Source organism: Fusarium musae, chromosome 8 (assembly GCF_019915245.1).
Source record: "Fusarium musae strain F31 chromosome 8, whole genome shotgun sequence".
Classification (NCBI taxonomy): domain Eukaryota; kingdom Fungi; phylum Ascomycota; class Sordariomycetes; order Hypocreales; family Nectriaceae; genus Fusarium; species Fusarium musae.
In genome coordinates, this window is record NC_058394.1 from 2,377,341 (window position 1) to 2,402,562 (window position 25,222).

Consider the following 25,222-nt stretch of genomic DNA (forward strand, 5'->3'; position numbering starts at 1 on the left):
TTTAGCTCATCTTCTTCTCCATTCATGGTCGTCCGTTTCTCCTGTAGACTTGTAAGGGCGGAGGTGAGGAACCCATCTAGCGTTCTTTCATCATCCTTCCATAGAGATAGGTCGAGGCACAACTCCCTGTCTTCTTGTACTTAGTATGCTGGCTTTGCTGCCGTCAAGGGTGGGGCCTAGTTACTAGATAATCCTAAGAGATGTTGGCGGATATCAGACACCTCGCTCCTTTCGATGATGACAGGGAGGAGATAGTCGTATATTTCCTTTCCCTCATCTGACTGATCTGTGTATGATAAAACTGGTCGTGGCAGCGCAGTTGAGTCAGTGGGATCCTTCCTATATCCGCTGACCAAGTTTGGCCGCAGTTTGACAAGTCTCTTGACTATGCCAAGTTGTTTGCGCTCCACTGCTTCATGGAGTAAGCAGCAATCGTCCTGTTCCAATAGGGAGGGACGCAGTTTTACCAGAAATTGGAAAATTCGAATGGATCCTTCATTGACTGCTTGACTAATAACTTCCATGGTGATTGCCTGTATGTCGTTTTGGACAAGATACTCAAGAACATGGAGGTGTTTTTGCTTGATGGCGGTCTTTGCAAGGACAGTCTTCCCGCCTTTGGTCTGGTCAAGTATAGCCTTATCGTCCCTGACCATTTCGTCGAGAGTTTTAACGTGTCCTTGTTCGATGGCAATCTCTATCGCCGACTTTTTGTTCTTGTCCCCTTCTAATATCAGTCTTTTCAACTTATCTAATGGCAATTTCTTCCTCATCTCCTCCACAATGATATAGGCATTGTGCTGGGCGGCAATATGCATGATATTTCGATTTGTCATGTGGTGGTGTCCCTTAATCAAGCTCCCAGTCTCAATCAAGAGTGCTTCGCAGATTCTCAAGGACAAGGCAACTCTATCACGAGAATCGCTATCATTTTCAATGGCGTTGCGGCCAATGATGTTGATCTCATGGTCTAGGAAATCCCGTTTAGTGCTATGTTGAAATATGCTGAGCAGTCGCTGGACCCATTTCATGCTGTTGTCTGGTATACTGTCTAGCAAACAAACAAAGATATCGTGAAAACTGTCAGGAGTTAGATTCCCACGACGATTCAGCACTTCTTCAAAAAGTTGTTCATTTTGGTCTTTGAGGGACGTTTGCAGTTCTTCCTTGAATCCCGGTTTCGGTTTCGGTGTCTCGTGTAGGGATCGAGTTCCTCTCAATGGGAAGCTTCTTTTTCTGCTCGGTGGATTGAACATTTCCATACCTTTACTGTGTATCGATGACAGAAATGCAAAGGTACCGATATCTGATTATGCCAAAGGGAGCTTCGCTCACACAGCGTGTGATCGTCGTTCTTTCTGGGTCACCGACTCCGAGATGAACCCCGCACCTAAGCCTGATTTTCAACCTCTCAATGACCAATCCTGGCTCGAGATTATGTTTATCATGCATGAGGTTCTGTTTTCAGCTTGATGCACTTTTCAGCTCCGAGTAAGACCGGAAGAAGTCGGCTTTACCTGGGCGCTCAAGCAAAGAAAGGTACGCGAGGCGAAAGTTCTATTGGACATGAACAGAGCATCTGTATGTGATTATGTGTGGGATTTAGAGGTCAAGCCGGGCAGCCCGCCCTTGGCGCTGCGGCCTTGAGTCCAATATGCAAGCAAGCTCGTAGCACAGTGTGAGGCTTCAAGCTCTATTCCCATGGGCCGAGAGTTCAGTGCTTAGCACAGCAGGCCCGAATTTTTAGTTTTTCCTGGGCGACTTTATGACCATGGTTGCATCTGACACGCGCAGTCTCTAAAAGGTTCATTCTCTAACTATTTCCCATTGATCTTTCACCAATAGAGATTATGCCATCTCAGGAGGAGCTCGCAGAAAACCCTTTGATGGGAAATATCCAAGTCCCTGATGAGGGAGACGGTGATGGAAAGACTTACAATGTCGATGACGAGGACCAAAGATCCGTGATTACCAGCTGGAAAGACACCTCATTTACCCGATACGTTCAACTGGAAACTTGCATTCATGGAATCTGGAGTGAGGACGACCCAACCCCAACCACGCTGCTGGTTTTCCGCTGCGAGTTTGTCTGCATAAAGGATGATCATCGCCTGAAGTCGATCGCCATTCGATGGAAATTCGTCAACACTGATGTAGGAGAAGATGGAAAGGTATCTAGTCCCAACATTGTCGCACGCGGCCCCTATATGCGCGAGTGGAACGAACTTGAGGCTGAAGAGGAGGAAGGGAACGAGATAGGCGGGGACTTGGGAGGGGAAGGAGCTGGAGCTAAGGCTGCAATCAACCTCAAAAGAACGCACAAATCAACATACAAGCAGCAGTATTTCGAGAAAGTTGTTTCCTGGCATGACTATAACAATGACGAGCGTCGCCGGGAGGCTGTTTACTGGCGGTTTGCCCAAAACCACAAAAAGGACTCAGGCGTGACTCCAGTCTTTCGTACAGCCATTCTGATTCGACGCCAAAACAACGCAAAGTTCGACGGCATCTTCGAGATCACAGAATTTGATGGAGGATGGAAGTATAACCTGTCCCAGGCTTGGAAGGATTTCACCGGGGTGCCAAAGAACGTGGACGACCCTGTGCATTTCAACCCAGAGGCGACGGACATTCTGCCTTCTTTCGAGGATAAGGCAGTGAACAAACAATCTTTGGGCCGCATTGCGACGATGGAGGGTATTGATAAGGAATATGCTTGGATTTGGGGGTTGGACGTGGGTAAAGGTTGATTGAGACAGAAGCATGCCATGCCATGTTTGAGCATCGTTCCATGTCTACACATATAGACAATCATCACATCCTGTAATTGAAGATTTAACGGTCAGCCACTAGCTAAGAATAATTCATCGCCTCGCCAGGAAGCCCATTGTGAGCTCAGCCAGTCCTTATTTTGTTCTACATAAACTTCCTAAGATCGACGAAGGCAAGGCTCGTGAATGCTCTCTATTACTCAGTTCCCGCAAATTCTACTCAAAGTCGCTGGAGTGGTGAAATTACTCAACCAATCTTGTCGTGTGTCGTGTGTCTACAGTGTGTCCGAACAGTGCAACAGGCGTCGGATAACGCACCACCTTGTCATCAATTTCTGCAGGGCGACGTGTTCTTGTTTTCTGCCTATCCATCCCCAAGCCATTTCCTGCACCTCCGCACATTTGGTACTTACGAACTGGGAGATCCCTGCGCCTCTTTTTCTTTGCCTCAGGCACCTAGTTGTTCTTCCGAAGCTAACCATCAGATCTCCCTTCATTGTGTACGCACACATCTCAAGGCAGTTTCAAAGTTTCGGCCACCTACTCAACATCATGGACCCAATTGCGGCCGCAAGTTCCTGCATCGGCTTGATTCAAGCAATCTCACAGTCTTTGCATCATTTGAGATCTCTTCAAAAGGGGGGAAACAGGCGCGCTGATATTGAGAGAATTGAAAGGGCACTGCGAATTCTCCCACACTTCCAGGACGCCAAAAGTATCATCCATGATGATCCCGAACTCACGGGAACACTGTCGCATGCCTTGGCTACCGCTTCTAGAGAGCTGGAGGTGGTTGCTAGGTGGTCTTCACGGTCAAAGCTGCAGCAGTTATGGAAAATAAGAAGAGACGTAGAGATTGAACAAGTCATCGGGAGCGTAGAAAGAACCTTGTCAACACTGCAATCAGTTATTCTCTTGTGAGTGCACAGCCCGTTCTGCGACGATGAGTGAAAGGACTTGAGAAACACCTTAGCTAAATACTGTTAAGACGCCTTTCCACGAACTTACTAAAGAGTCAGGAGTCTCTTAAACAGAGAACTGTTGAAGCTCAAAAAGCCATGGAGGATCTAGCAACTCTCAAGAACAGGCTTCCCAACTCGTTGGGCAACAATGATAATCCGTTCCAACTTTTAGGCGCCGATCAGGGCTTTGACACAAAGCAACAGGAGCTAGTAAGAGTTCGCTATGAGGACACAGGGAAGTGGGTGCTGAATTCCAACGAGTTTATTTCCTGGAAAGACGGGAAAGGGTTTGACTCTCAAGTTCTCTGGATCTCGGGTCAGCCTGGTTCAGGCAAGTCGGTCCTCATGTAAGTAGCCCAACCCACGCAGTCCACTTTGAAGGCACCATGACTTTTAGGACGTGAATTGAGACTTAGAATTAGGTCGACTATTATTGAGTGGGCACTTGGACGGGCCTCAAAGTCGAAGAAAGACGTCGTTGTCTACTTTTACTTTGAGGCAAGCCGCAAGGACACTGCACGAGATGCCTTATCGAGTCTTCTTGGACAGCTTCTTTCGAAGGACATTAAGCTTCCAAGCTCAATTTCAAGCTTCTTGGAATCGTATATCCAACTAAGGACAGGAACAGAATCTGGGTCCTCTCCCTTCAACCTGAACGAAGTCACATCTGCATTCCTGACTTTGTCACGAGAGTTCAAATCCGTCACCATTTGTATGGACGGGTTAGACGAGTGTAGCGACATCCAAGACTTACTTAGGTTACTTGAAAGGGTCTTGGAGTCTTCCTGTCGCTTGGTTGTCGCCTCCCGGCCATGGCTGGAGTTTCATAATTTCTTCGAAGGCCAGCTGAATATAGAAATCACAGAGAGAAACAACAAAGATATCCGACAATACTTCAAGACTTTCCTCAAGGAGAACCCGAGACTTGCAAGGATGATGGGAGACAATCTCTCGAGGGAAGCCGAAGATGTAATTGGGCCACGATCCAATGGAAGGTGAGCCACGCTGGCCAACTATTAGTTCTTAAGACAGCGTGTTCTGTGCCGAGGTACTGACCATCTTGTTAGTTTTGTATGGACAGGTCTTCAGATGGAACAGCTTCTTCAGCTGACGTGCCGAGCCGAAATAAAAGAATACTTGAACAGCTCTCCAGCAGATCTTGAAGACATGTACAGGCTTCTTCTCTCCAGGATAAAAGAACAACATCCTAGCCGGGTTGAACTCGCATCAAGAATCCTTACTTGGCTCACAACATCCACCCGATCGTTAACCTTATCAGAGCTTCAACAGGCGGTATCTATCAACACCAACACTGAAATCTCACACTCTGTTTTTGATCAGGACAGGACGCCTCCTATTTCAATAATGGAGGAAGTCTGTATGGGGCTGATCACAACCGAACAGGCTCAGGATATCATCAAGTTATCACATCATTCACTTGGGAACCTCTTCGCTAAAAACAGAAACCTGAAGGATACTCCGGAGATACAAAATCCATATTATGTGGTTGTGTGTTGTATCGCTTGCATTAAGGCCCCTGAACTCAAGCTTGGGCCATGTGGAACCGTTGAGGCTTACAAGCAACGGCTGTCAGACATGCCCATAGCTCTCTATGTAGCTGAGAGCTGGGAATTCCACATTCAACAGAGAGGTGACTTCTATAAGAGACTCGAACAGGTCTTTGATGCTTTGAAAGATACTCGACGCTTGGACTCCCTTGTGCAGCTTATGCACGTCGGGGGAAAACCACATAACGACCAAGACGTCAAACAGTTCCCCACAGACTTTACGACAACACACATAACAGCGTATTTCGGACTTGAGTTAGCACTGCAGCGTGAACTGATTTCATCGAGTCTTACCGAGAATATCGATAACCAAGACTCGTGGGGGAGAACAGCTCTTCACGTCGCGGCCGGAAGGGGTCACCTGTCGTTTTGTGCCATGCTAGTCCAAGCAGGCGCCAGGATGGATATTAAGGATAGAAACAATAGGTCTCCGCTGCATCACGCCGTATTAAGTGGGCAATATGATCTTTTTGAAATGTTGCTACATTTTGTACCACATAACGTTGTTGAAGAAGAAGCTCAAGGGCTTTTGAAGACGGCGGTCCAAGGAGGCCATCTGGAAATAGTATATCGGCTTTTGGAAATTGGAAAAGTGGAGGTCGCTGAAGAGACAGTCCGTTTGGCAGCAGCGCAAGGCGACTTTGACATTGTTGAGGTTTTGATCGGCCACAGCGATTTCAAGGGTCTCGACGGGGCGATGTTAGAAGCCGCACGGCAAGGTTCTGCCCGGGAGGTATTGCGGCTCTTCGAAATGGGAGCTGACGTCACAGCAACCGACGGTGACGAGAAAATGACGGCCCTTCACCATGCCGTGGTTCAAGATCAGGCTCCGCTGATTTCAAGGCTTCTGAGTATTGGGGCAGACTCTGAAGCCAACGACGCAAAAGGTCGGACCGCACTCTTCATTGGTGCAGAAATGGGTCATAGCCGTGTCGTTGAAGCACTGTTACAAGCGGGAGCCGTCATGGACGTTAACGATATACGTGGGAGGACTCCCCTTGACGTGGCTGCAGCTGCAGGCCATACAGACATTGTTCGCATGCTGTGCTTCTCTGGGTGTGCACTTCAGCCAAGCGTGGCTGCACTAGATTCGAAGGGGAAAGACAAACAGCGCGAAGCAGAGGTGAATGCACTACAAGCCGCTGCACTCGGTGGTTTTGACCAAATTTTATGCCTACTAGTGGAAAACGGTTCAGACCCGGACATGCGAGGCCAGACAAATCGCACTCCATTGTCATACGCCGCTGCTGCTGGACACAAACAAATTGTTCGGCGCCTGCTAGACTTTGGCGCGGATGCAAACGCACAGGACTCAAGTAGCCGCACGGCTCTATCTTACGCCGCCGAGAAAGGGGACAGTCAGATTGTGAAGGTCTTGTTGGAAAGAGGAGCTATCGACCTCGCTCTGTCAGATAACAAGGGGAAGACAGCGCTAGCATATGCTAAAGAGCGAGGCGACAATGATATGTTACTAATGCTAGAGTTAGCAGAATCAGATAGTTAAAATAGGTATTAAAATTCGAGTTGGCTATTCTCTCTGCATAAGAGGAACGGAGTATGGTGTCGATACCACATGGACTACCACTACACTGGGCGAGTCTTTATGTCATCGATTCATCAAACCAAGGTCTTCTGGCAAGCACGGTTCTCGTTTCGATACTTCAGCTCTGGGGCTCATAAAAACGGACCATATATTATCGACATTACGTAGGACGGTAGAAACTAGACGATGTCGTCGCTCTTCGTGAAGAAGATGCAAATCAATTCTTCAACGCTACGCTTGGCGAAGCGAGGTTCTGGGATTATATGATATCAGTCAAGAACCTTACGGGCTTTTTGGCATGCCGACTAGTAGTTTGCAAGTAGCCGAAAGCGATAGGGTTTAGGGGTCAAAAAATGCAGGTCAATCGAATTGCTACGTAAATAATGAATACTCCGAAGTCTCTGTATTGTATTGAAATGCACCCGACCATATGAAAACCCTAGCAGCGGAAAAAATAAAAGAAAAAAATCTCTGAAGTCTATATCTCGACTACAAGAACACGGCCCTACTCGTCCTTGGAGGGATCAAAGCCAGGGCACTGATCACCAGCAGCCTCACCGAGCTTCTTAGTAAAGCTATCATCCTTGTCCCAGAACTTAGGACCAACACCACCATTCCATGCATCATAGAGGTAGTCTCGAAGAGATCGGCCGTTGACAACAGGCCAGTTATCCCAGCCAACAAGGTTGCCGATGAACCACTGGCCGGTGTAGTTCTCAATGTCGTCATCGGCCTCGTTGGCCATGCGCCAGCAGTGGGTGAAGCCGCCGTCCTTGTGGTAGACGACCTTGGCGCGCTGGCCGTCTAGACGGGGAGTGTTGGTGGCGTGTTCGTAGCCTCCGTGGCATGAGGGGGCGACACGCTTGACGTCTTCGCCCTGGACGAATACGACGATGTTCTCCCAGTCGTGAGTGTGGCCGTTACCGCCGCCAGCAGCGTTGATGGTACCCCAACTGAAACTTGATTAGACAATGATGTTATGAAGATGGCCAAGTGAACTTACGAAGACTGGTCCTTCTCAAAGTAGTACTCATACATAATAGCACACCAACCATTGTTGCAGCGCTTTCGGCTGTAAACGTTGTTGTTCTCCAGACGGTTTGGCTCACGGCAGTCAGCAGCAGGACCCTTGAAGTAAACGTCCTTCTGGCTGAGACCGCGGTTGGTGTTGCCGTCCTTGTCGATGGCGGAAGTATAGTAGCAGCCGTCTGTGTCAAAATCGGTGACGGGCTGGAACTTGTGCTCGATCTCGTGAGCTCCGTCGTCGAGACGGCCCATGAGAACTCGCTTGGCAAGCTTGAGGGGTCCGGCTTCAACGGTGAGAGCACCGGCGAGGACGGTTGCAAGGGTGAAAGCGTGCATGATGGTGAAAACAAGATGAAGTTGTAAAGACAACGGAAAGTTGAAGTTGAAGGAAGAGGGTAGAGAGTAGAGAGTGTTGTGAATTGATGGAGTGATGATGAGATGAGAAAGTAGACTTGTGAAGGCAGATGATGTCTTATATACGTGATCTATAAGGAGATTGATAAGCCACGATCAGAATGCCCTCATGCAAGTTGAAGCCCATCATGACATCAAACAACCATTTCTCATCTCATCCTCCAAAAATGAAACGGGCCGTGAAGGATTCGTTATACGAGTAGGATTCAACATCTCAGCCAATAAACGAAGCCAAATCTATTTCGATGATCTCACTGCATACATGAATTTCATGCACCAGTTCAGCTCGTTGCAACTAAACGCCCAAACCGCCAAGGCGCAGCAGCAGCTCAGACCAATCACACGAATTTCGCACCCGTGCCTTAATTTTAAGCTTAGCGGATCTTATCTGCTTAGCCACGACGATCGCAGATCTGACCAGTCAAATGTCTTCCGGACCTATTTTAATCTCGGGGGTAAGCTTTTCCTTGAAACGTGTAGGATTTGGCTAGTGTTATTCTCGGAAGCATGCTCGTGATGTTGTTTGGGGGCTGTGAGGCGTTTTTGGTGAAACCAGCCTTGTTTTTGGTGGCGGATGACAGAATGTCAGCTCTAGGTTTCATGTTGAGAGATACTTTGGTCGGGTGGTGGTTTGTGCGGTGGGGGATGTTACTTTGATCAGCGCGGTTAAATGAGAACGGGTCATGATGGATGATGAGAAACATATTGGGGGCTGTGGGGGATGGAGAGCATCTTTATGAGAGCCTGGCAAGGGTTGAGATCCAGGGAATCAGTCCACGCCACGGCTGGCGGAGGCTGGAGATTTGCACGTAGATGTAGTTGAGAATGAATCATGCGACAATTGTTTCTATCATGAGATCATGTTTATTACCTCGTCTAATATTTGGTTTCCTCCTTAGGCTCAAAGAGTCTTGAGGGAGTCATCAAATCACCAGCCAGTGAAGCTTCGATAACTATACGTAAATTCATCGCGATAAAAATAAGCGTTGATGATGAAATTAGAGTAAGCGGGCACGAAACTGACAGTAAGCGCTGATAGAGAATGCCCACAGGGCTGTGATTGAACCAGGATCAGTCGTGGGGTCCGAGCCGACTGAGGTGCATGCTTCAGGGTAACTCTCGGCTTTTCTTAGATCGATAACGCAGTTTGCAGTAGTTCCCATGATAAAAGTAAAGGTGCAACTCGAAGAATTCTAATGTTGAACAAAGAAGCCCGCAATATGATGAACGGGGAAAAGGGGAATCAGGTCTTGATATGCTGGAAATGTTGATAGCGAGATGTCTCTGGAGAATTTCTGGTTGATGGATGTATTGAAAGAGTGAAAGGCAATTTCCAGCGCTGTCATCAGCTCTTCATCCTCATGGACCTCAAGAAAAACCTCGTAAACAGACCAGTCTTTTGCGACAAAACTACCTTACACATGAAGGGGTATCCTTGATCCAGGTTATGGGATTGACATGATGAAGTAGAAGAGAGACTGGCTAAGCACTTCCGACTACATGAGTCTTGAGCAGGCATTTAGCGTTCTTATTGTGGGTTTCTGTCATTCATCGAGGCATCTACGGAAAACTTGTTCTCAGTCAGCCACGTAGTAAACTTCTGCAAAGCTATCCCCAGATGTGATATCTTATGCTTCTCTTCATCTGGCATCTCCGCCAATGTCAGACCCATTCCGTCAGGTCGAAAGCACGTTTGCCACCCATATCGCATCACGCCTCTCGCTGGTACAATCGTCCCATCAATTCGTCCTTGAAACAGCACAGGCTCATGGCCAGGACCTTTGCAGTATCCTATCGTCGCCACTGCTTCAGCGCTTTTGTCTGAGAAGCCAGCTAGTAATAAATGTAGCTTTTCCGGTCCCAAGGCCTCGAGGAAGAATTTTATGTAAGGGCCTGGCATGCCGTTCATCGCATTGAAGCAAAGAGCTGTATCATCTACGACGACTGGACCACCGACCTGCCAAATGTGTCAGCTTAAATCGCGATATGTGGAAGCATCTCACCATCTCTGCAGCTGCGCGACATTTTGCGATTGTGATTTCCTCGATCGATCCTTGTATCTCAGGCAAATCAAGAGATTGATTGCGAACGGTAATTCCGGAGGAGGCGAGGATAGCCTTGATATCGGCTATCTTATTAGCATTGCCAGTGATGAGGTTGATTTCAGTCATGGCGATGTTCAAACAACTGATATCTTTGTTATGAAACTTTGTCTTGACTGGCTGACAGGTATGATTCACCCGGCTAAGCGATCTTACCTAACTCCGGTACCGGGCTTAGACCCACTAAGCACTGTACTCCACAAGAGATATTACGAGTATTGATAGTCAAGAGCACTATATTGTTGTCGGAAACGGTGTTCACCGGACGGAAATACTGTCGATTGAGTCACAATTACATCTAGAGAAATCTGATTTGTACTAGCCATACTTAAGCTAACGAACTTCGTAACCAAAAACATGATAAGCCAGAAAAAGTAAACCTAGGTAAGAAGGAGCTCCAAATGAAGCCTGGAAGCGAGTGTATGCATGCTCCTGGTAGGTGTTGCCAAAAAGAGCAAATAAATCATTAATGTCGAACTGGGAAAATAAGAACAAGAAAACAACCGAGATATGGGACCTTACCCGATGGTGAAGTAGCTGCCGGTAACTCAGCAGTAGCTTGGCTGCTGTCCAACTCTTGTAACCCGTTCTGCTTTGAACAGTCGCCTGGAAGCTCAGCCTTGCCCCATTGCTTCGTGGCTCCCTCAACGCTGTTTTGTGAAGGATGTTTGCTGGCTTTTCTCTTGTGACGGCGCATCCATAGCCAAAGGCCAACAATAGCCACTATAGCAGCAACTCCGCCGACTACACCACCAACGATAGCCCCAACTGGCGTTGACGATGAGTTGTCAGGGTATGAGTCGAACTTGGGGCCGTCTGTCGTGGAGATGAGATTTTCTGTATGTCATTTATAGTCTTTGATGTTTTCTAGACCGGACGGCGATCTTGAATTGTAGCTCTCGTACATTTGTCTAAACTGGGGATGGCAGGGTGGATCCGAGCTTAACCGCCGGTTTGGGGCTTCAGTCCCGGTAAAGCTGGCCAATCTACACACTACCTTCACGACATGGTAAGCACGAATGTCTTGGCTTGTATTCCTCAATCAAGCATATTCTCCCATTCATATGACATCGTAATCAGAATATAGAGTGACATTCTTGTAACGCTGCTGCCTGTCTGTTGACCTGCCATAAGCGGTAATGAGTTGATCAACCCCGAGATGGAAGCGACTTCAAACCCGCGGTAAACCATCCGTTTCCCCCAATATAGGCATTCCTTCCCGTCCTGCTCCTTCCATCCCTTCGAGTAGCACAAATCACCTCAGGCACATAAAGCAATGTTGTCGATTCGCAAACTCCCAACAGCAAATACCCTTCCCAGTGACTTCCTCCAACTTCAAAATCATGGTGTAGGAGCAATCAGAGCTGTCTGAGCACAAGCAGCAGAACAGACTCCGAATGCGCTGTTACAGGCTGCAATCGTAGCGGGAGCCGTCGCTCCAGCGGTAGCTCCCCAGGTCGCGCCGCCAGCAGCATAGCAAGCCATCGCGACAGAAGCGCATCCCGCCTGACAGACGCCATACGCGATCGGACCTGCGACGACGGTCGTCGAAAAAGAGGTGATAGTGACAAGGAGATGGAGGGGCTTCATTTCTTAGATCGCTGTGATGGCGCGTGTACGTCGTAGTTCTTAATGCTCTGTGTTGTTGGAAGGGAGGGTATTCGTATTCTTTTCGTTCGTATAAGACGATCGATTTCAGAGGTTTACATTTCTGAAGGTTCTCAAAGTTTTTGAGATCATTCCTTATTGACTTTATCAGCGGCGGGGTAAGTGGTCGGCCTCCCGCATAAGATCACGTCACGTAAACATGAGGCTGACATCCTCATCAGTGGCTGCCTCACTCCATGCACTGCCCACTCAGTCCACGTTTGGCACGTTGATAAGTAGATAAATGCGATTCAGCAGGGAAGCACTAACAGATGAATGTATTATTGATTGGTTACTGCGTTACCAAAGCTAAGCTTCCTCATTCTATGCCGCGAAATCAGGGCGTAGGCGCAAACAAAGCGACCTTCGCACAAACCGCTGAGCAAGTTCCAAACGCTTTATTGCAGGCGATAATGGTCGGCGAAGCGGTTGCGCTGAAGCTGGTTCCCCAAATAACACCAGCCGCTCCATAGCAAGCCATGACAATGGCAGAGCAGCCGGCTTGACAGGCGGCATATGCCTGCGGCCCAGCAGATGCACCGGAAAAGAACAACGCGACAACAGCGACAGTAGATCCAAGCTTCATTACTTCGGTAAACTCTATGATTATATATTAGACTTGAATCCGTTCGAGCGCCTTTGTAGTATTTACAAGCCTTACTTTGAACTTTTCGTCTTGATAGATGATGAACTCTGCGGGATGGATAGGGGAAGAATCCAGGGTTCATTGATTCGTCTTATGATGTGAAAAGGAGAAGCCTTTAAACCGATAGCCAAAGCTCGAGAGCGTGTCCCAAGTGCCGTCTACATGCTACCAAATGTGATGGGGGTAGCCGTCAATGGTCGGCCTCCCGCTTTGAAACGCGTCATACACAGTGAAAACTGACTGGGCTGGCCACTGAAAGAAAAGGAGAGGTAAGGAACATCACCAAATCGTTCATTGTGCAAAGTCTCTCTTATTGTAGCAATTCATATTCTCATCAGTTTCGTTACGCTACCGATAGCCGATTCTGTCATATCACAGTCAAGCCGTGCATACGGATCTTATGGGGATCCTGCAGGCGTAAGGGGCTTTCTACCATAGACAAAGTAGCTAATCATAAAGTCAGCGTCACATCATTGAATCAGATTCAGTCGGCACTTACATTGGCCAATAAGCATGGATCCTGGGGTTCTGCAAATCCTTTCTCACATGCGCACAAAACACCCTCGTCTCCTCAGTCGACCACCCAAGCCCCCTCGTGAAATACGCCAACGACAAGCCATCCAAGCCACCGGCGATGTTTGCGCAAGCCCACGCCCCCAGCTCTTTGAACTTCTTATCTCTCGGCCATGGATTCGTCGGCCACTTCTGTTGAACCTCGACGATATCAATGAACCCCGCAGCAGCGAGGTAGTTCTTATACTCTGTTGTCGGAAATACAGGACGGCCAAGGTTCTGACCAGCTTCGAAGCAGGATCTGCACCACTTGGAGAGATAGCTTTCTGGGTGGAGGGTTCCGTCGTCGGAGCGCGCGGGGAGTGACATATCCTGGAGCTCGAGATAGCCGCCGGGCTCGAGGTTGTCGAAAGCGACTTTGATGATTTGGGGAAAGTCGGTGAAGCAGCCGAGCATCATACGGGCGAAGATGAAGTCGAATTTCTTGGTCCAGGTCCATTCTTTCTCGAGGTCGTCTATTTCGAAGCTCACGTTTGGTGGAACGCTAAGATGGGATGTCAGTATTTCATCACGCGGTAGGGTGCCAGAGGCTTTGCGTACAGAGCTGGCTGGATTGGGCTTAGGTCAACGCCGATGACCTATAAAGTCAGTAATTGAAGCTACGCGACAACGATTTAGTTACCTCTGCTTCAGGATTTGCATCAGCTGGAAAAATGTTAGCGCTTGATGTCAGTGCATAAATTGCAACACGGCTTACCGTAGTCAATTGCCCATGAGCCAGTGCCTGTTCCCATGTCGAGGACACGATTCGCGCCTTTCGCTTTGGGACATACAGCGAGCTCACCATCGAGCGTTCGAACGTAAAGCTCGTGTTGCAAGTCTAGTCATATCAGCATTGCTCTGACAATTACAAGTTCCGGCATACCCAGTCTTTCATTCTCTTCCTTTCATTCAGTCAGTAACCCTCTTTCATGCAAAAAACCCAATTCGGTATTCAATCTGTTGATCAAACCTACTTCGTCATTCGGTAGGACATATTCTTGACATGTCAGTTTTATTCATCTGATCGGCATGAGATTAACGTACTCCCGCTACTCAAAGCATGATAACTTCGACCATTTTCCTGTCGATAAGCCAAAATACTCGAAGAGATCGAAACGACCGACGGCTCTACTTCCTACACGTTGTCAAAAGTCAAAATACGTCATTTTGAGGCCCTGTCAAAGTGTAGAGTGACCCATGAAAAAAGCGAGTCATTGAAACATACCTCGCCAATTGAGGAGTCGGCATCGTCGTCGTCACTTGCAGCCTATGCACGTCAAATCAGACCCCGCTTATGCACAGACAAAGAATTAATTTCTTACGATAGCATCTTGGATCTGGATAACAGGCTCCGAGTCTGGGAGCGGAGAGTTACCCTCGTGCTGAGACTCTTGAAGTGCCATCGTCGATGGGGCCAAAGTTACAGAGTGTGATTGAACTGTGGATCATGGAGAATTAATCGATCGAAAGCAACGCCCCCCTCTTTCTTTATTTTCTTGTGCCGGCCCGTGCCTTGTGTAGCGTGATGGGCTTTTCTGGATCGGAACGTGGCGTTACTGATGTTCCGCCAATTGACTCGGGCGGGGATGGCTTCCGAGATGTGCCATCCCGTCCAAATCATATCATTTTGGGGTCTTGGTCCGCTGTTGGCGGTACAGCTCCCCTAACTGACTGATGCACTGACTGTTCGTAGGGATGTTAGAGGGGCTGTACTGCCTGATATGAGTGGTTTTTATCAACGTCAAGGTCGATAGCGTTCATGCACCTTCAAATCAACATGATCTGATTGGACAAAGTCCGATAAAGACCTGCGGCGTTACAGGGTATCTCGATCTCCAACGGCGTCGTCGGCTGATTAGTCTGATTAGTCAATTGCTCCTGAACGAAATGGTTTCTTTTCTTTCGCCCGCTCATCACGGTTCGATGCACTGCTCGAGCACCATTCATTATGAGCGGTGAAAGCGATACCTCTGCAGGCTTTCTGCGCGATGTCTGGCAAGCCGTTGCCAAACATCCTCGGGCCGTCATTGCCACAGCAGTCCTCGGGCTAGTGGTTCTCTTCGTAGCTGACACGTTGCGTACTTGGTACCGACTATCACATGTTCCCGGCCCATTTTGGGCGGGGTTCTCCAAAGCTTGGATGGTGAGACAATCCTTCAAGGGGATTCAACCTTATGCGATTCAACAAGCCAATGAGAAATATGGTATGAACTGAATTTTGTCTTAGAAAGAAGTAGCTGACTTTACTTTCAGGATCTCTCGTGCGCATTGGACCAAATGAGCTGGCTACGGATGATCCCAAGCTTCTCAAGCGCATGATGTCAAGCCGCTCTGCTTACACGAGAGGACCTTGTAAGCTCTTATCATCTCCAGTTCATGGCAGATCTAATGATGAACTGACTGTTGAGGACAGGGTACAATGCTCTCCGTTTCGAGCCCGGAAAGGATAACCTCTTCTCAATGAGAGATGACGACGCCCATGCAAAGCTACGCAACAAGATGGCCGCTGGTGTAAGTCCTCTGATAGATCTACTACCGTGAAATGGAGCTGAACACTAGACCTAGTACTCTGGCAAAGAAAACGAGTCTCTTGAGCGCACTATCGACGAACATATCGCCAAGCTCATCAACCTCCTAGAAGCAAAGTATCTCTCGACAAATCAAGACTACCGCCCAGTAGACTTTGCGCAAAAGATCCAGTTCTTCACTCTGGATGTCATCAGCGATCTTGCATTTGGTCAAGGATTTGGCTATATCGAGCAAGACGATGATGTCTTTGACTTCATCAAGATCACAAAGTCTTACTTCCCTGTCACGTTGGTCATGGCGAACATCCCATCGCTCGTGTCGCTGCTACACTCGAAGCTCTTTAGTGGCGCGTTGCCCAAGGAGAGTGACAAACTTGGGTTTGGTGCCTTCATTGGGTGAGTCTTGTCTGTGTCGAGAGTCTGTAGGAAGCTGACAATTGTAGCGTTGCGAACAAGAAGGTCGCGGAACGGTTTGCGCCAGGTGCCGAGTCGCGTCCAGACATGCTCGGTTCTTTCATTCGTCACGGCCTAACTCAAGAAGAAGCTTCCAGAGAATCCCTTCTCAACGTCGTCGCTGGAAGTGATACCTCGGCGACTACCATCCGCCTCATAATGCTCAGCCTTCTAAGCAATCCCATCATGTATCTCAAACTGCAGAAAGAAATCGACGACGCCATCAAGGCTGGAAGTATCTCATCACCCATCACTGACGCTGAAGCCAGAAAGCTTCCCTATCTCCAGGCAGTTATTCAAGAAGGTCTTCGCATAAAAGCTCCCGCAGCTGGGCCACTATTCAAGCAGGTTCCTCCCCAAGGCGATGAGATAGATGGAAAGTTCATCCCCGGAGGTACACAGATCGGACAATCGCCATTTGCTGTTTATCACTCCAAGGAGATCTTTGGTCAAGATGCAAGTCTCTTTTCGCCTGAGCGATGGATCAATGCGGATCCCGCGAAATATGAAGCTATGGCTGAGGTTGTCAGTCTTGTGTTCTCGACCGGAAAGTATCAGTGTCTTGGTAAACCTGTCGCATTTATTGAGCTGAATAAGATCTTTGTTGAGGTGAGTTTCCACTGCATGATGTTGATAAGGCTTGAAATTAATTATGCTTGACAGCTGTTGCGACGATTTGACTTTTGTATGACTCGTCCTGAAAGACCTCTTCATATCATGAACGCTGTAAGCTGCCTGTTCCAATTTGACATAGTGATTACTGACTGGTGAGGCAGGGAATCTGGCTAATTGAAGATTTCCCTGTTCGCATTACACGACGGGGGGCTTAAGGAGACCAATCTACGTAAAGATAACATGGTCCTAATTGATAATAGGGTAGCATTGGAGTTGATCATTAATCTGTTCATCACGCTCAAAACTGTTAACCATATTATACCGCATGCAAAGTCAATATACCTAGTTTAAGATTATTTGAAGAGTATGATAGTGAATTCGTTTACCCTGATGTGCTTTTTCTGCCATTATTCTTTGCTTGAAAGGAACCATATGTCTAAATTATGAGCTACGTGTGCTATTTGCATTGGAGATTTGCGGCTGAGAGTTTAATCAGCAGAGGGAACTTAAAAAGAAACCATGATTGGCTCGAGGTCCTTGGCTTCCTAGATCTACCTAAGGATCTAAGCTTGTACCTGGACTATTGAGCCAGCCCAGCTAAGGCTAATTGTCAATAGCGTCAAGCCTCACTGAGCCAGCTGTCGCGGGGGGAAATGAGCCCTTTGGCAAAATGTGAATAAAAACATTGAATTCCGCCTTTCGCAATTGCATCGTTCCTCTTGATCTCTAGTCTCCTTTTGAATCCAACCGCTGTCGCTCTTTACTGTTACAAAAATGCGCCTCAACATCCTTTTTGCCGTCGGTCTTGCAACAGATTTTGCATTGGCCAGCGTTTGCAAACCACGATCCTCTGCCAGTTCTAGTGAGTCCCCTTCTTAGGATATTTTATGAATCATTGCTAATTGAGAACAGGCGCTGTGTCTATCGAGAGTGTGACTTCGACCATTTTTGCCACTGCTCCAACAACGACTGTCGAAGTTGAATCAACGACTGCTACCTCTGCCAATCCGTCGACTACTCCCACGTCTACTGTTGATGATGAGACTACAACCGAGGCTACAGAGACGGCCACTTCCACCGAAACATCCGAGACTGTCGGCTTATCGACTACTGTATTTGAGACAACAGACACTGCAGAGGCCATCTCAACAGGGACCGCCACTACTGATACTGCAGCCACGGATGCTTCTACCACTGATGAGGCTACAACCACTGCCGCGACTACATCTCCTGAGACAACCACAGCCGATGCTACTACCACAACCGCAGACACCTTCGTCCCCATCCCAACATTCAACGTCCTTGCTATCGGCGCGCAAGTCGACGGCCAAAAAGTCAGCGGCGAGGTAGAAACAGGCAACGAGATAGGATGGAACCTCCAAGGCGCACCGCAGATCCTCGCATTCTCCATCGACCCCGACACAAACCAAGTCATTGAAATCGGCGGATACTATCTGTGTGTCCGATACACCGACAAAGAAATCCACCCTCTCATGCTCTGTGATCCCGGCACCGAGAACAACTTCATAGGCGGGCTTTCTTATGTTACATGTGAGCAGACTCGCGATCGCAGGCTGGAGTGTTCGGCTCCTGCTGGCCAGTGTATAGACGACCCTCTTACTAGTTTTCCGATATGTTCGGCCGTTCCTGGGACGTTGACTGCATTCTATACGCATCCTGGTATGACGACGGGCACTGGTCTTACTATGGGACGGGAGGGCAACAGCCCTACTACCGATACGCAGTCTGTCGACCTTGGGATTGAACCTGCTTCTGATGATACATAGTAAACAAGGGCTGGAACAGCATTTCTTCTCTAACCTGCCTTTGGGCGATCTAATCTCTCAGCCACTCAACTGTACATAACAAGTCTGACATTTCTTCTTATTTTTCGCGCACTCTTAAATTGCTACGTACATTATGTTTGATCAGCTAGCAATTGAGTTAATATTATGGTTATCCTTGCTCTAAGTCCTTAGCTCAAGAACTTTTACACGGCTCTTCTTAGTGTCGCGCTATTGACTTTTAAAGGTCGTCGAGGCGTTTGCTAGTTCCTGATCTATTGCAATAGCCACGCCTCGAACGTCGATAGCTCCTGACCCTTAGCTCATCACTGTAGGAGAGAGAAATGAGCTGCTGCAGTAGCCCATGGATCAGCGCACTCAAAGCCATTTCTACTTCTGTTTCTTCTCTTTTATGATATTATTCTTTATCCAACTTCCACCACTCAATCATCGCGACATGCGTTATAGTCTTTTTTTCGTCTGTCGCCCTTGTGGCAGACGCTGCTACGGCGAGTGTTTGCAAGCCTCGACCGAGGGATACGAGTAAGTCACTGCCAATAGAGGGTTGGCAGGGTCAGAGATCTCATCTAACTATTAGGTGTAGCATCGGCGGACTCTCACACGACAGTGATGTCCACTGAGACTCACATCGTCGATACTACCACCTCAACTACGGTCGAAGTTTCTACCATCACAGCCACGTCTACAATTAATAGTGGCACGACAGAGGGTACGCCAGAAGTCAATGCATCCACTTTCAGGAATGCCATCTTCCCAGACTACAGCAACTACCGCCGGTGCGAGCGAGATCAGCACCAAGGCCGACGCAACGACAGCTGAATCGACTGCAGTCTCAGACCCTACTTCGAGCATATCAGCACCCGAACCCTTCGAGACATTCGACGTTCTTGCTGTCGGCGGCGGTTCCATTAATGGACAATACATGAAGCGCGTGGCAAATGAGGGCTCAATGATGGGATGGAACCCCACAGACAGCAGAATAGGCATGATGCGTCCATTTATCATTGAGCCAGGCACAAACTATGTCAAAGCGCCGCGCAATAATCTTTATTTATGCATTGGATACGGAGACGGTAACGAGCCCAACTTCGTCACGACATGCGACATTTCTACCAGTGGTGATCCGTACACTGGGTTCCTCATGTGCGAGCAGATCACTGATCGAAAGCTCAAGTGTTCTGTGCCAGGGGTTGAGTGCGTCTTCGACCCCGATACCGTCTGCACTTCGACTGGTGGAGAGTTTGATAAGTTTTACACTTATGCTGGGAGGTCAGATGGCCTCTGGCTTGCTATTGATTCGGGCGACAAGGCTTCTGATAGCAACTTTCAGCCTATCGAGCTTGGCATTACGCCAGATGAATCCAAGTAGACGCTCTAAGTCTTGGGGACTTAAGCTAGTATAGATGATGGATTCCATTACTGTATATTGGGTTAGGCTAACGCAGTTGGTGACTCTGTGTTGGTATGAGCTCCGGAAAACAATTGATAACTTTTGTGGCTTCTATCTGCTTGGAACGGGCCTGTGAGCAGCCAGCTCACTCCCAAAATCGCTCCCTTTCACCGAATCGGCAATAATGCAACGCTCGTCGCTGTCCCGACTTGCTTCTGTTTGCGGTCCTCCAACAGAAATAATTTGTTCAGATCGAGATGCGTCGCTCTTCCAAATACCTGGTCGAGGGCTTCGAGCAGCTATATCTGACAAGTTGTAGCCTTTTGCAGGACCACCTGGCCCTGTGTAGTACAAGGAGCTCTTTTTGGTAGATCCGAAAATGCGGGGGAAGATCTTGCCCAGAGGCTGTCGTAGCACTGGTAGACATGCGGCGATGATTCCCAGGTTAGCTTCGATAAGAGTCCATACGCCGCGATCAATAAAGTTCCAGGTCATGTCTTTCTTATTCTTCAGAGAGTTTGATACGGATGTTACTCGGAGGATCGATGTAATGGTGACACTGCGACATTGATTAGTTCTTGTCTAGAGACGTTGGAGTTTATACGTACAATCCACCGAGAAGAAAGATGCAGCAGAGCAGGAGTTTCTCCCGTCTACTGGTCTGAAGCCTCATGATGGGCATAATCGGAAGAGCCAAGACCATAACGTCGGTCAAGATGTTGAGGACAGCGTAGGCAACCCAAAACTTATTTGAGTCGATGCATTTGGCATCCACTGACTTGTCCCATGCGCCCTTGATGGGGACGCATTGCCAAATTGTCGCTGCAATACCACCAATACTGTATCCCACTACAACTCCCAGCACGACGAAAGACCAAACACGAAACGATTTTGTGACAAATAGTCGGAGATATAGTAGGATCGCAGCGACTTTGTTGAGGCAGACGGTTGCTTTGTATGGCGTCTGAGCGATAAAGAACATCTTCAACGCCATTCGAAGATCGGGCTTTTCGAGATCGGCTTTGTGCATTCCGTAGCCGTGGTGTATGGCAAGTTGTATGTACGTCGAAAGAAGGATAGAGGATATCTTGGACAATTAGCTACAGTGCCATTCGAATGGTCAACCGACTTACCAGAGAAACAATAATGGCAACATCGTCTGATCCAAGTTTGTGTATCGAGTACCGCGCAATACATCTCGCAACGACAAACAGACCTGATGAAATGATCATTACTAACGATGTGACGTATAACTTCCAGCCATGATTGTCGACGCCATCGGCGGGAAATCCCATACCTCTGTCAATCATTTTGGTGGCTGCATCCTACACGGACGGGCTAGAGTGGCACCTCGAGAGGGGCCATGGAGGATCCCCAGAATATAAGGTCGGTCCCATCAGCGCGGCACAGCCAATGGTGCAATAGGCCTATGTCACTCGGCCCATCATGATATGATAAACACCGGTACCGATACAAGCAGTGCCGGGCAATCGTGTGTTGGTTCCAAAGTCACGAGGACTTAGCTTCGGAGGCAGCGGAAGTGTCACCGCATTGGTCGGGTCAATAGAGTGCGTAGATATCGAATGACGACAGGGTCAGCGAAGTATGCGTAGCGACCAACCTGTCTTGGTAGTGAGGGAATATAATCAATCTCCGAAGGAGAAAGGATGAACGGTCCTTTTGCCTGCGATCCGGGATGAACCAACCTGTTGGTGGTGTCATTTCATGCAGGGGTGAGGCGCGGCGAACTATTCCCCGGAGGTGAGGTATTTCAGACTGTTCACGAATCATTGGGGTATCGAAAACATAGAAATAAGAGTGTATACTGCGATTGTCATGCTCTGACGATCGATCAGAAGGGGAAACGAGTCTAGTGAGCAACTTGTAGCTTGATTCTCCCTCCATTGTTCGTGGGCCGTGCCCCTGTCAAACCGTTGATCCGGAAAGGTCGGCCGCTAAGTCTATCTCAACCTGGTCACATCCTTTGTGGATTCCTATTCAGGGTACTTCCCCGATGCGCGTCCAAATGCTTAAATAAAGTTCCCAAATCTCCCCATCCCAACGTGAGACAGTGACTTTTGCCTTTCTGTCACCCCTGCGCTACTGCACCTCCATCATGCACGCGGCTTTTGCATTCGCTCTTTGGGCAGGTCTGGCTGCTGCGACTCCGAAATGCAACCCATCCAAGTACATCACTGTCGAGACGGCGAATGGACCGGTTACTGGACATGTCGCGGATAATTCGCCGTGTGTTGTTGAGTATCTGGGCATTCCGTATGCGAAACCGCCGGTGGATAAGTTGAGGTTTGCGGCTCCTCAGCGCATCACGTCTTACTCGAAGAAGCCTTTCCAGGCGAAGAACTTTGGGTATGATTGTCCGTTGACGGCGAGTAAGAAGGTGGATTATCCTGATATGACACCTCAAGCCCAGCGCATCATTTCGTACTTTGCCAGCGCGGCCGGAACTCCCCAAAGTGAAGATTGTTTGACGCTCAATATTTGGTCCAAGGTCACGCCCAACTCTGCCAGAGCCAACAAGCCTGTCTTGATCTTCTTCTATGGTGGACGTAAGTAACTCGGTCGTGCATCGAGGATGGAGACTTGTACTGACTTGATGACATAGGCTTTGCTATCGGCAACACCAACAGTCCTTTCTACAATGGCAAATACTTCGCTGACGCAGAGGACATCGTCGTCATCACCGTCAACTACCGTATCAACATCTTTGGCTTCCCTGGTGCACCTGGCGAGACTCAGAACCTAGGTCTGCGCGACCAACGAGCTGCTGTCGAGTGGGTTCGCGACAACATCTGGAGATTCGGCGGCAACCCTTCCAAGATCACCATCGCTGGTCAATCTTCTGGCGGCGTAGCTGTTGACTACTGGACATATGCATACAAGAAAGACCCGATCGTCAATGGAATTATCGCACCATCAGGCAACGCTTTCAGTTTCCCTGTCAACTCCGCTGCTGTCCAAGAGAAGAACTGGGCTTCGGTCGTGGCAGCTGTAGGATGCAACACTACCAGTGAGGTGATGGCCTGCATGCGCAAGGTTGACTGGGAGGATATCAAACAAGCTGCTGCTGGTATCAGGCCTGCTGCCAGTTCCAGCGTCCTCCGATCCATCCCTCCATTCTACCCCAAGCCAGATAACGAGATTGTCTTCTCCGACTACGTTAGCCGAACTAAGAGCGGAAACTTTGTCAAAGTGCCCATCCTCTTTGGCAACAACAATAACGAAGACGGATACTACCGTATTCCGGCCTACGGAAATGGAGTTGTTCCTACGGACGCCCAAGTCAAATCGTTCCTTCTCGAATCCTTCACCTGTCCCGTGTCATACCAGGCCAAGGCGCGTCGCGATCACAATACACCGTCATGGGCGTACCGATATCTGGCAGACTGGGATAATACAAGACTGTTCCCTACAAGTGGTGCGTATCATGGTGTTGACCTGCACATGATCTTCGGTGCATCCGGCGATGTCAGTGGCATTGCCCCATCAGCCGACCAGAAGAAGCTCACCAAGATCATGCAACATGCTTGGTTCTCTTTTAGCGACGATCCTTGGTCGGGTTTGAGTAAGCTTGGCTGGCCTAGATTTGATCCCTTGCGCAAGACCTTGATTGAGCTGGGTAAGGGCACGAAGCCTCGTGTCGACTTTGTGAAGCCTTCTGTCTATGATGCTGCTTGCTCAACAGTCACGATGGGCGCGCTTTCGACTTCTACGTAGAATAGAACATTTTTGCCTTAATTTTTGGTAACTCAAAGAGCTTATAGTCTTATCCCAGCAACAACGTTTTACAATCTGTCGCGTGAAGCTCATACCCGTTGGCAGATCCACCATGACTAATGACCTGGATGGGCATGGCACGCATGTTTGCGGGTCTGTTAAGATGGGAGGTACAGTCCAAGGCACTGCACCAGAGGCGACCCTCATTGTCCAATCTCTCTTGGACAATCGCGGTGGTCTTTTCGGTAGATCTGGAAAGACTCTCACCGATTTACTGAAAGAAGCCATCGAACACGAGTCTTTCATTCATACCAATTCCTGGGGTCCCGTCTGGACGCGCCAACTTGAGTACAACAACGCAAGCACGGGCCTCGACACTTTTGTCTCCAATCATCCATAGATGACAGTTTGCTTCGCTGCTGGTAACGACGGAGATGAGCCTACTCGTCTTGGCCACATTGGTGCACAAGCAGCGGCCAAGAACTGCATCGCTGTTGGATCATGCGATAATCAGCGCAAAGCCAAGGACAAAATGTTCGAGGCCTTCGACGCCGATGGAGTTGTCGAGGGCAATCCCAATAACATCTCCCATTTCAGTAGTCGTGGGCCAACACTAGAGAGACGTATCAAACCTGATGTCGTAGCTCCAGGTGCCATGATTCTGTCGGCAATGTCGAGAGATGCAAAGCCGGATGACAGATTCGGTCGTTCAAGTGACCCTGCGTGGATGTTTCTTTCGGGCACTAGCATGGCTACTCCGCTTGTCGCAGGCTGTGTTGCCGTTCTCCGCGAGACACTGCAAAAGGACGGTGTAGCCTCTCCAAGTGCCGCTCTGCTCAAAGCTTTGCTTGTCAACGGTGCTGTTAACACGGGCAAGAAAGCTGAAGCCCAGGGCTTCGGCCGCGTTGACCTCGCCAACTCCATCATCCTCAAAGGCATAACTACCAACAAGGGCTACCTTGAGGGGGAGCTTGTCGATAATGATGACGAAGATGAGTTTATTAAAACACTCAACCTTGGAGACCTTCTCATGCCTGATGGGCCAGACTCGGAAACTGTTACATTAAAGGTCACTATGGTGTACTCCGATCTTCCTGGTGCTGCTCTGCAGAACAACATCAATCTTCAGGTTGCTGTTGGTGATGCGCCGAGTAGATTCGGAAACTTAGGTGATAGACCTGATGATGTGAGCAACGTGGAGCAGGTTATTTGGAGTGGTATACCTGCTGAGAGGGACACTAAGATCACGCTTAGTGTCACTGAGCCGAGGACTCTGCTTGGGCATAAGCAAGCTTTTGCTCTGGTTTGGAGTGTGATTTGATGAGAGCTTGCTAGAAACTTTAGGGTCTCGACACCAAGTGACGAGAATATTTAGGTAGCTTAGCCTATACTCAGGGTCTTATTTACTAAATTTATCTTGGCATCTTCGTCCAAGGTCTTCAGTTTCTTGATCCCGAGGCGG

General features: G+C 48.6%; 13 protein-coding genes across 13 annotated transcripts; 8 read left to right on the forward strand and 5 right to left on the reverse strand.

Annotated features, from left to right (window-relative positions):
- Positions 1–176: 176 nt before the first annotated feature.
- J7337_011013 (uncharacterized protein) lies at positions 177–818 on the reverse strand (the record flags this gene model as incomplete). The annotated part of the gene is made up of 1 exon (XM_044828564.1): positions 177–818. One exon carries the CDS (start codon positions 816–818, stop codon positions 177–179), a length of 642 nt encoding a protein of 213 aa, XP_044677118.1.
- Positions 819–1,850: 1,032 nt separating this feature from the next.
- Positions 1,851–2,750, forward strand: J7337_011014 (uncharacterized protein; the record flags this gene model as incomplete). The annotated part of the gene is made up of 1 exon (XM_044828565.1): positions 1,851–2,750. One exon carries the CDS (start codon positions 1,851–1,853, stop codon positions 2,748–2,750), a length of 900 nt encoding a protein of 299 aa, XP_044677119.1.
- Positions 2,751–3,829: 1,079 nt separating this feature from the next.
- On the forward strand, positions 3,830–4,732 carry J7337_011015 (uncharacterized protein; the record flags this gene model as incomplete). The annotated part of the gene is made up of 2 exons (XM_044828566.1): positions 3,830–4,080; positions 4,156–4,732. The coding sequence occupies 2 exons, from the start codon at positions 3,830–3,832 to the stop codon at positions 4,730–4,732; spliced, it is 828 nt and encodes a 275-aa protein (XP_044677120.1).
- A 366-nt stretch (positions 4,733–5,098) lies between these two features.
- Positions 5,099–6,805, forward strand: J7337_011016 (uncharacterized protein; the record flags this gene model as incomplete). The annotated part of the gene is made up of 1 exon (XM_044828567.1): positions 5,099–6,805. The coding sequence occupies one exon, from the start codon at positions 5,099–5,101 to the stop codon at positions 6,803–6,805; it is 1,707 nt and encodes a 568-aa protein (XP_044677121.1).
- A 544-nt stretch (positions 6,806–7,349) lies between these two features.
- Positions 7,350–8,206, reverse strand: J7337_011017 (uncharacterized protein; the record flags this gene model as incomplete). Its single annotated transcript, XM_044828568.1, has 2 exons — positions 7,350–7,797; positions 7,848–8,206. The coding sequence occupies 2 exons, from the start codon at positions 8,204–8,206 to the stop codon at positions 7,350–7,352; spliced, it is 807 nt and encodes a 268-aa protein (XP_044677122.1).
- Positions 8,207–9,812: 1,606 nt separating this feature from the next.
- Positions 9,813–10,455, reverse strand: J7337_011018 (uncharacterized protein; the record flags this gene model as incomplete). The annotated part of the gene is made up of 2 exons (XM_044828569.1): positions 9,813–10,241; positions 10,288–10,455. 2 exons carry the CDS (start codon positions 10,453–10,455, stop codon positions 9,813–9,815), a joined length of 597 nt encoding a protein of 198 aa, XP_044677123.1.
- Positions 10,456–13,077: 2,622 nt separating this feature from the next.
- Positions 13,078–14,637, reverse strand: J7337_011019 (uncharacterized protein; the record flags this gene model as incomplete). Its single annotated transcript, XM_044828570.1, has 8 exons — positions 13,078–13,126; positions 13,179–13,736; positions 13,793–13,830; positions 13,875–13,897; positions 13,950–14,072; positions 14,118–14,136; positions 14,460–14,501; positions 14,557–14,637. 8 exons carry the CDS (start codon positions 14,635–14,637, stop codon positions 13,078–13,080), a joined length of 933 nt encoding a protein of 310 aa, XP_044677124.1.
- A 545-nt stretch (positions 14,638–15,182) lies between these two features.
- On the forward strand, positions 15,183–17,114 carry J7337_011020 (uncharacterized protein; the record flags this gene model as incomplete). Its single annotated transcript, XM_044828571.1, has 6 exons — positions 15,183–15,438; positions 15,488–15,586; positions 15,648–15,745; positions 15,800–16,158; positions 16,206–16,824; positions 17,091–17,114. The coding sequence occupies 6 exons, from the start codon at positions 15,183–15,185 to the stop codon at positions 17,112–17,114; spliced, it is 1,455 nt and encodes a 484-aa protein (XP_044677125.1).
- A 490-nt stretch (positions 17,115–17,604) lies between these two features.
- J7337_011021 (uncharacterized protein) lies at positions 17,605–18,617 on the forward strand (the record flags this gene model as incomplete). The annotated part of the gene is made up of 2 exons (XM_044828572.1): positions 17,605–17,692; positions 17,743–18,617. The coding sequence occupies 2 exons, from the start codon at positions 17,605–17,607 to the stop codon at positions 18,615–18,617; spliced, it is 963 nt and encodes a 320-aa protein (XP_044677126.1).
- Positions 18,618–19,377: 760 nt separating this feature from the next.
- J7337_011022 (uncharacterized protein) lies at positions 19,378–20,004 on the forward strand (the record flags this gene model as incomplete). Its single annotated transcript, XM_044828573.1, has 1 exon — positions 19,378–20,004. One exon carries the CDS (start codon positions 19,378–19,380, stop codon positions 20,002–20,004), a length of 627 nt encoding a protein of 208 aa, XP_044677127.1.
- Positions 20,005–20,136: 132 nt separating this feature from the next.
- On the reverse strand, positions 20,137–21,257 carry J7337_011023 (uncharacterized protein; the record flags this gene model as incomplete). The annotated part of the gene is made up of 3 exons (XM_044828574.1): positions 20,137–20,584; positions 20,634–21,112; positions 21,159–21,257. 3 exons carry the CDS (start codon positions 21,255–21,257, stop codon positions 20,137–20,139), a joined length of 1,026 nt encoding a protein of 341 aa, XP_044677128.1.
- An 884-nt stretch (positions 21,258–22,141) lies between these two features.
- On the forward strand, positions 22,142–23,760 carry J7337_011024 (uncharacterized protein; the record flags this gene model as incomplete). Its single annotated transcript, XM_044828575.1, has 2 exons — positions 22,142–22,592; positions 22,649–23,760. The coding sequence occupies 2 exons, from the start codon at positions 22,142–22,144 to the stop codon at positions 23,758–23,760; spliced, it is 1,563 nt and encodes a 520-aa protein (XP_044677129.1).
- Positions 23,761–24,160: 400 nt separating this feature from the next.
- Positions 24,161–25,081, forward strand: J7337_011025 (uncharacterized protein; the record flags this gene model as incomplete). Its single annotated transcript, XM_044828576.1, has 1 exon — positions 24,161–25,081. One exon carries the CDS (start codon positions 24,161–24,163, stop codon positions 25,079–25,081), a length of 921 nt encoding a protein of 306 aa, XP_044677130.1.
- Between the last annotated feature and the right edge of the window lie 141 nt (positions 25,082–25,222).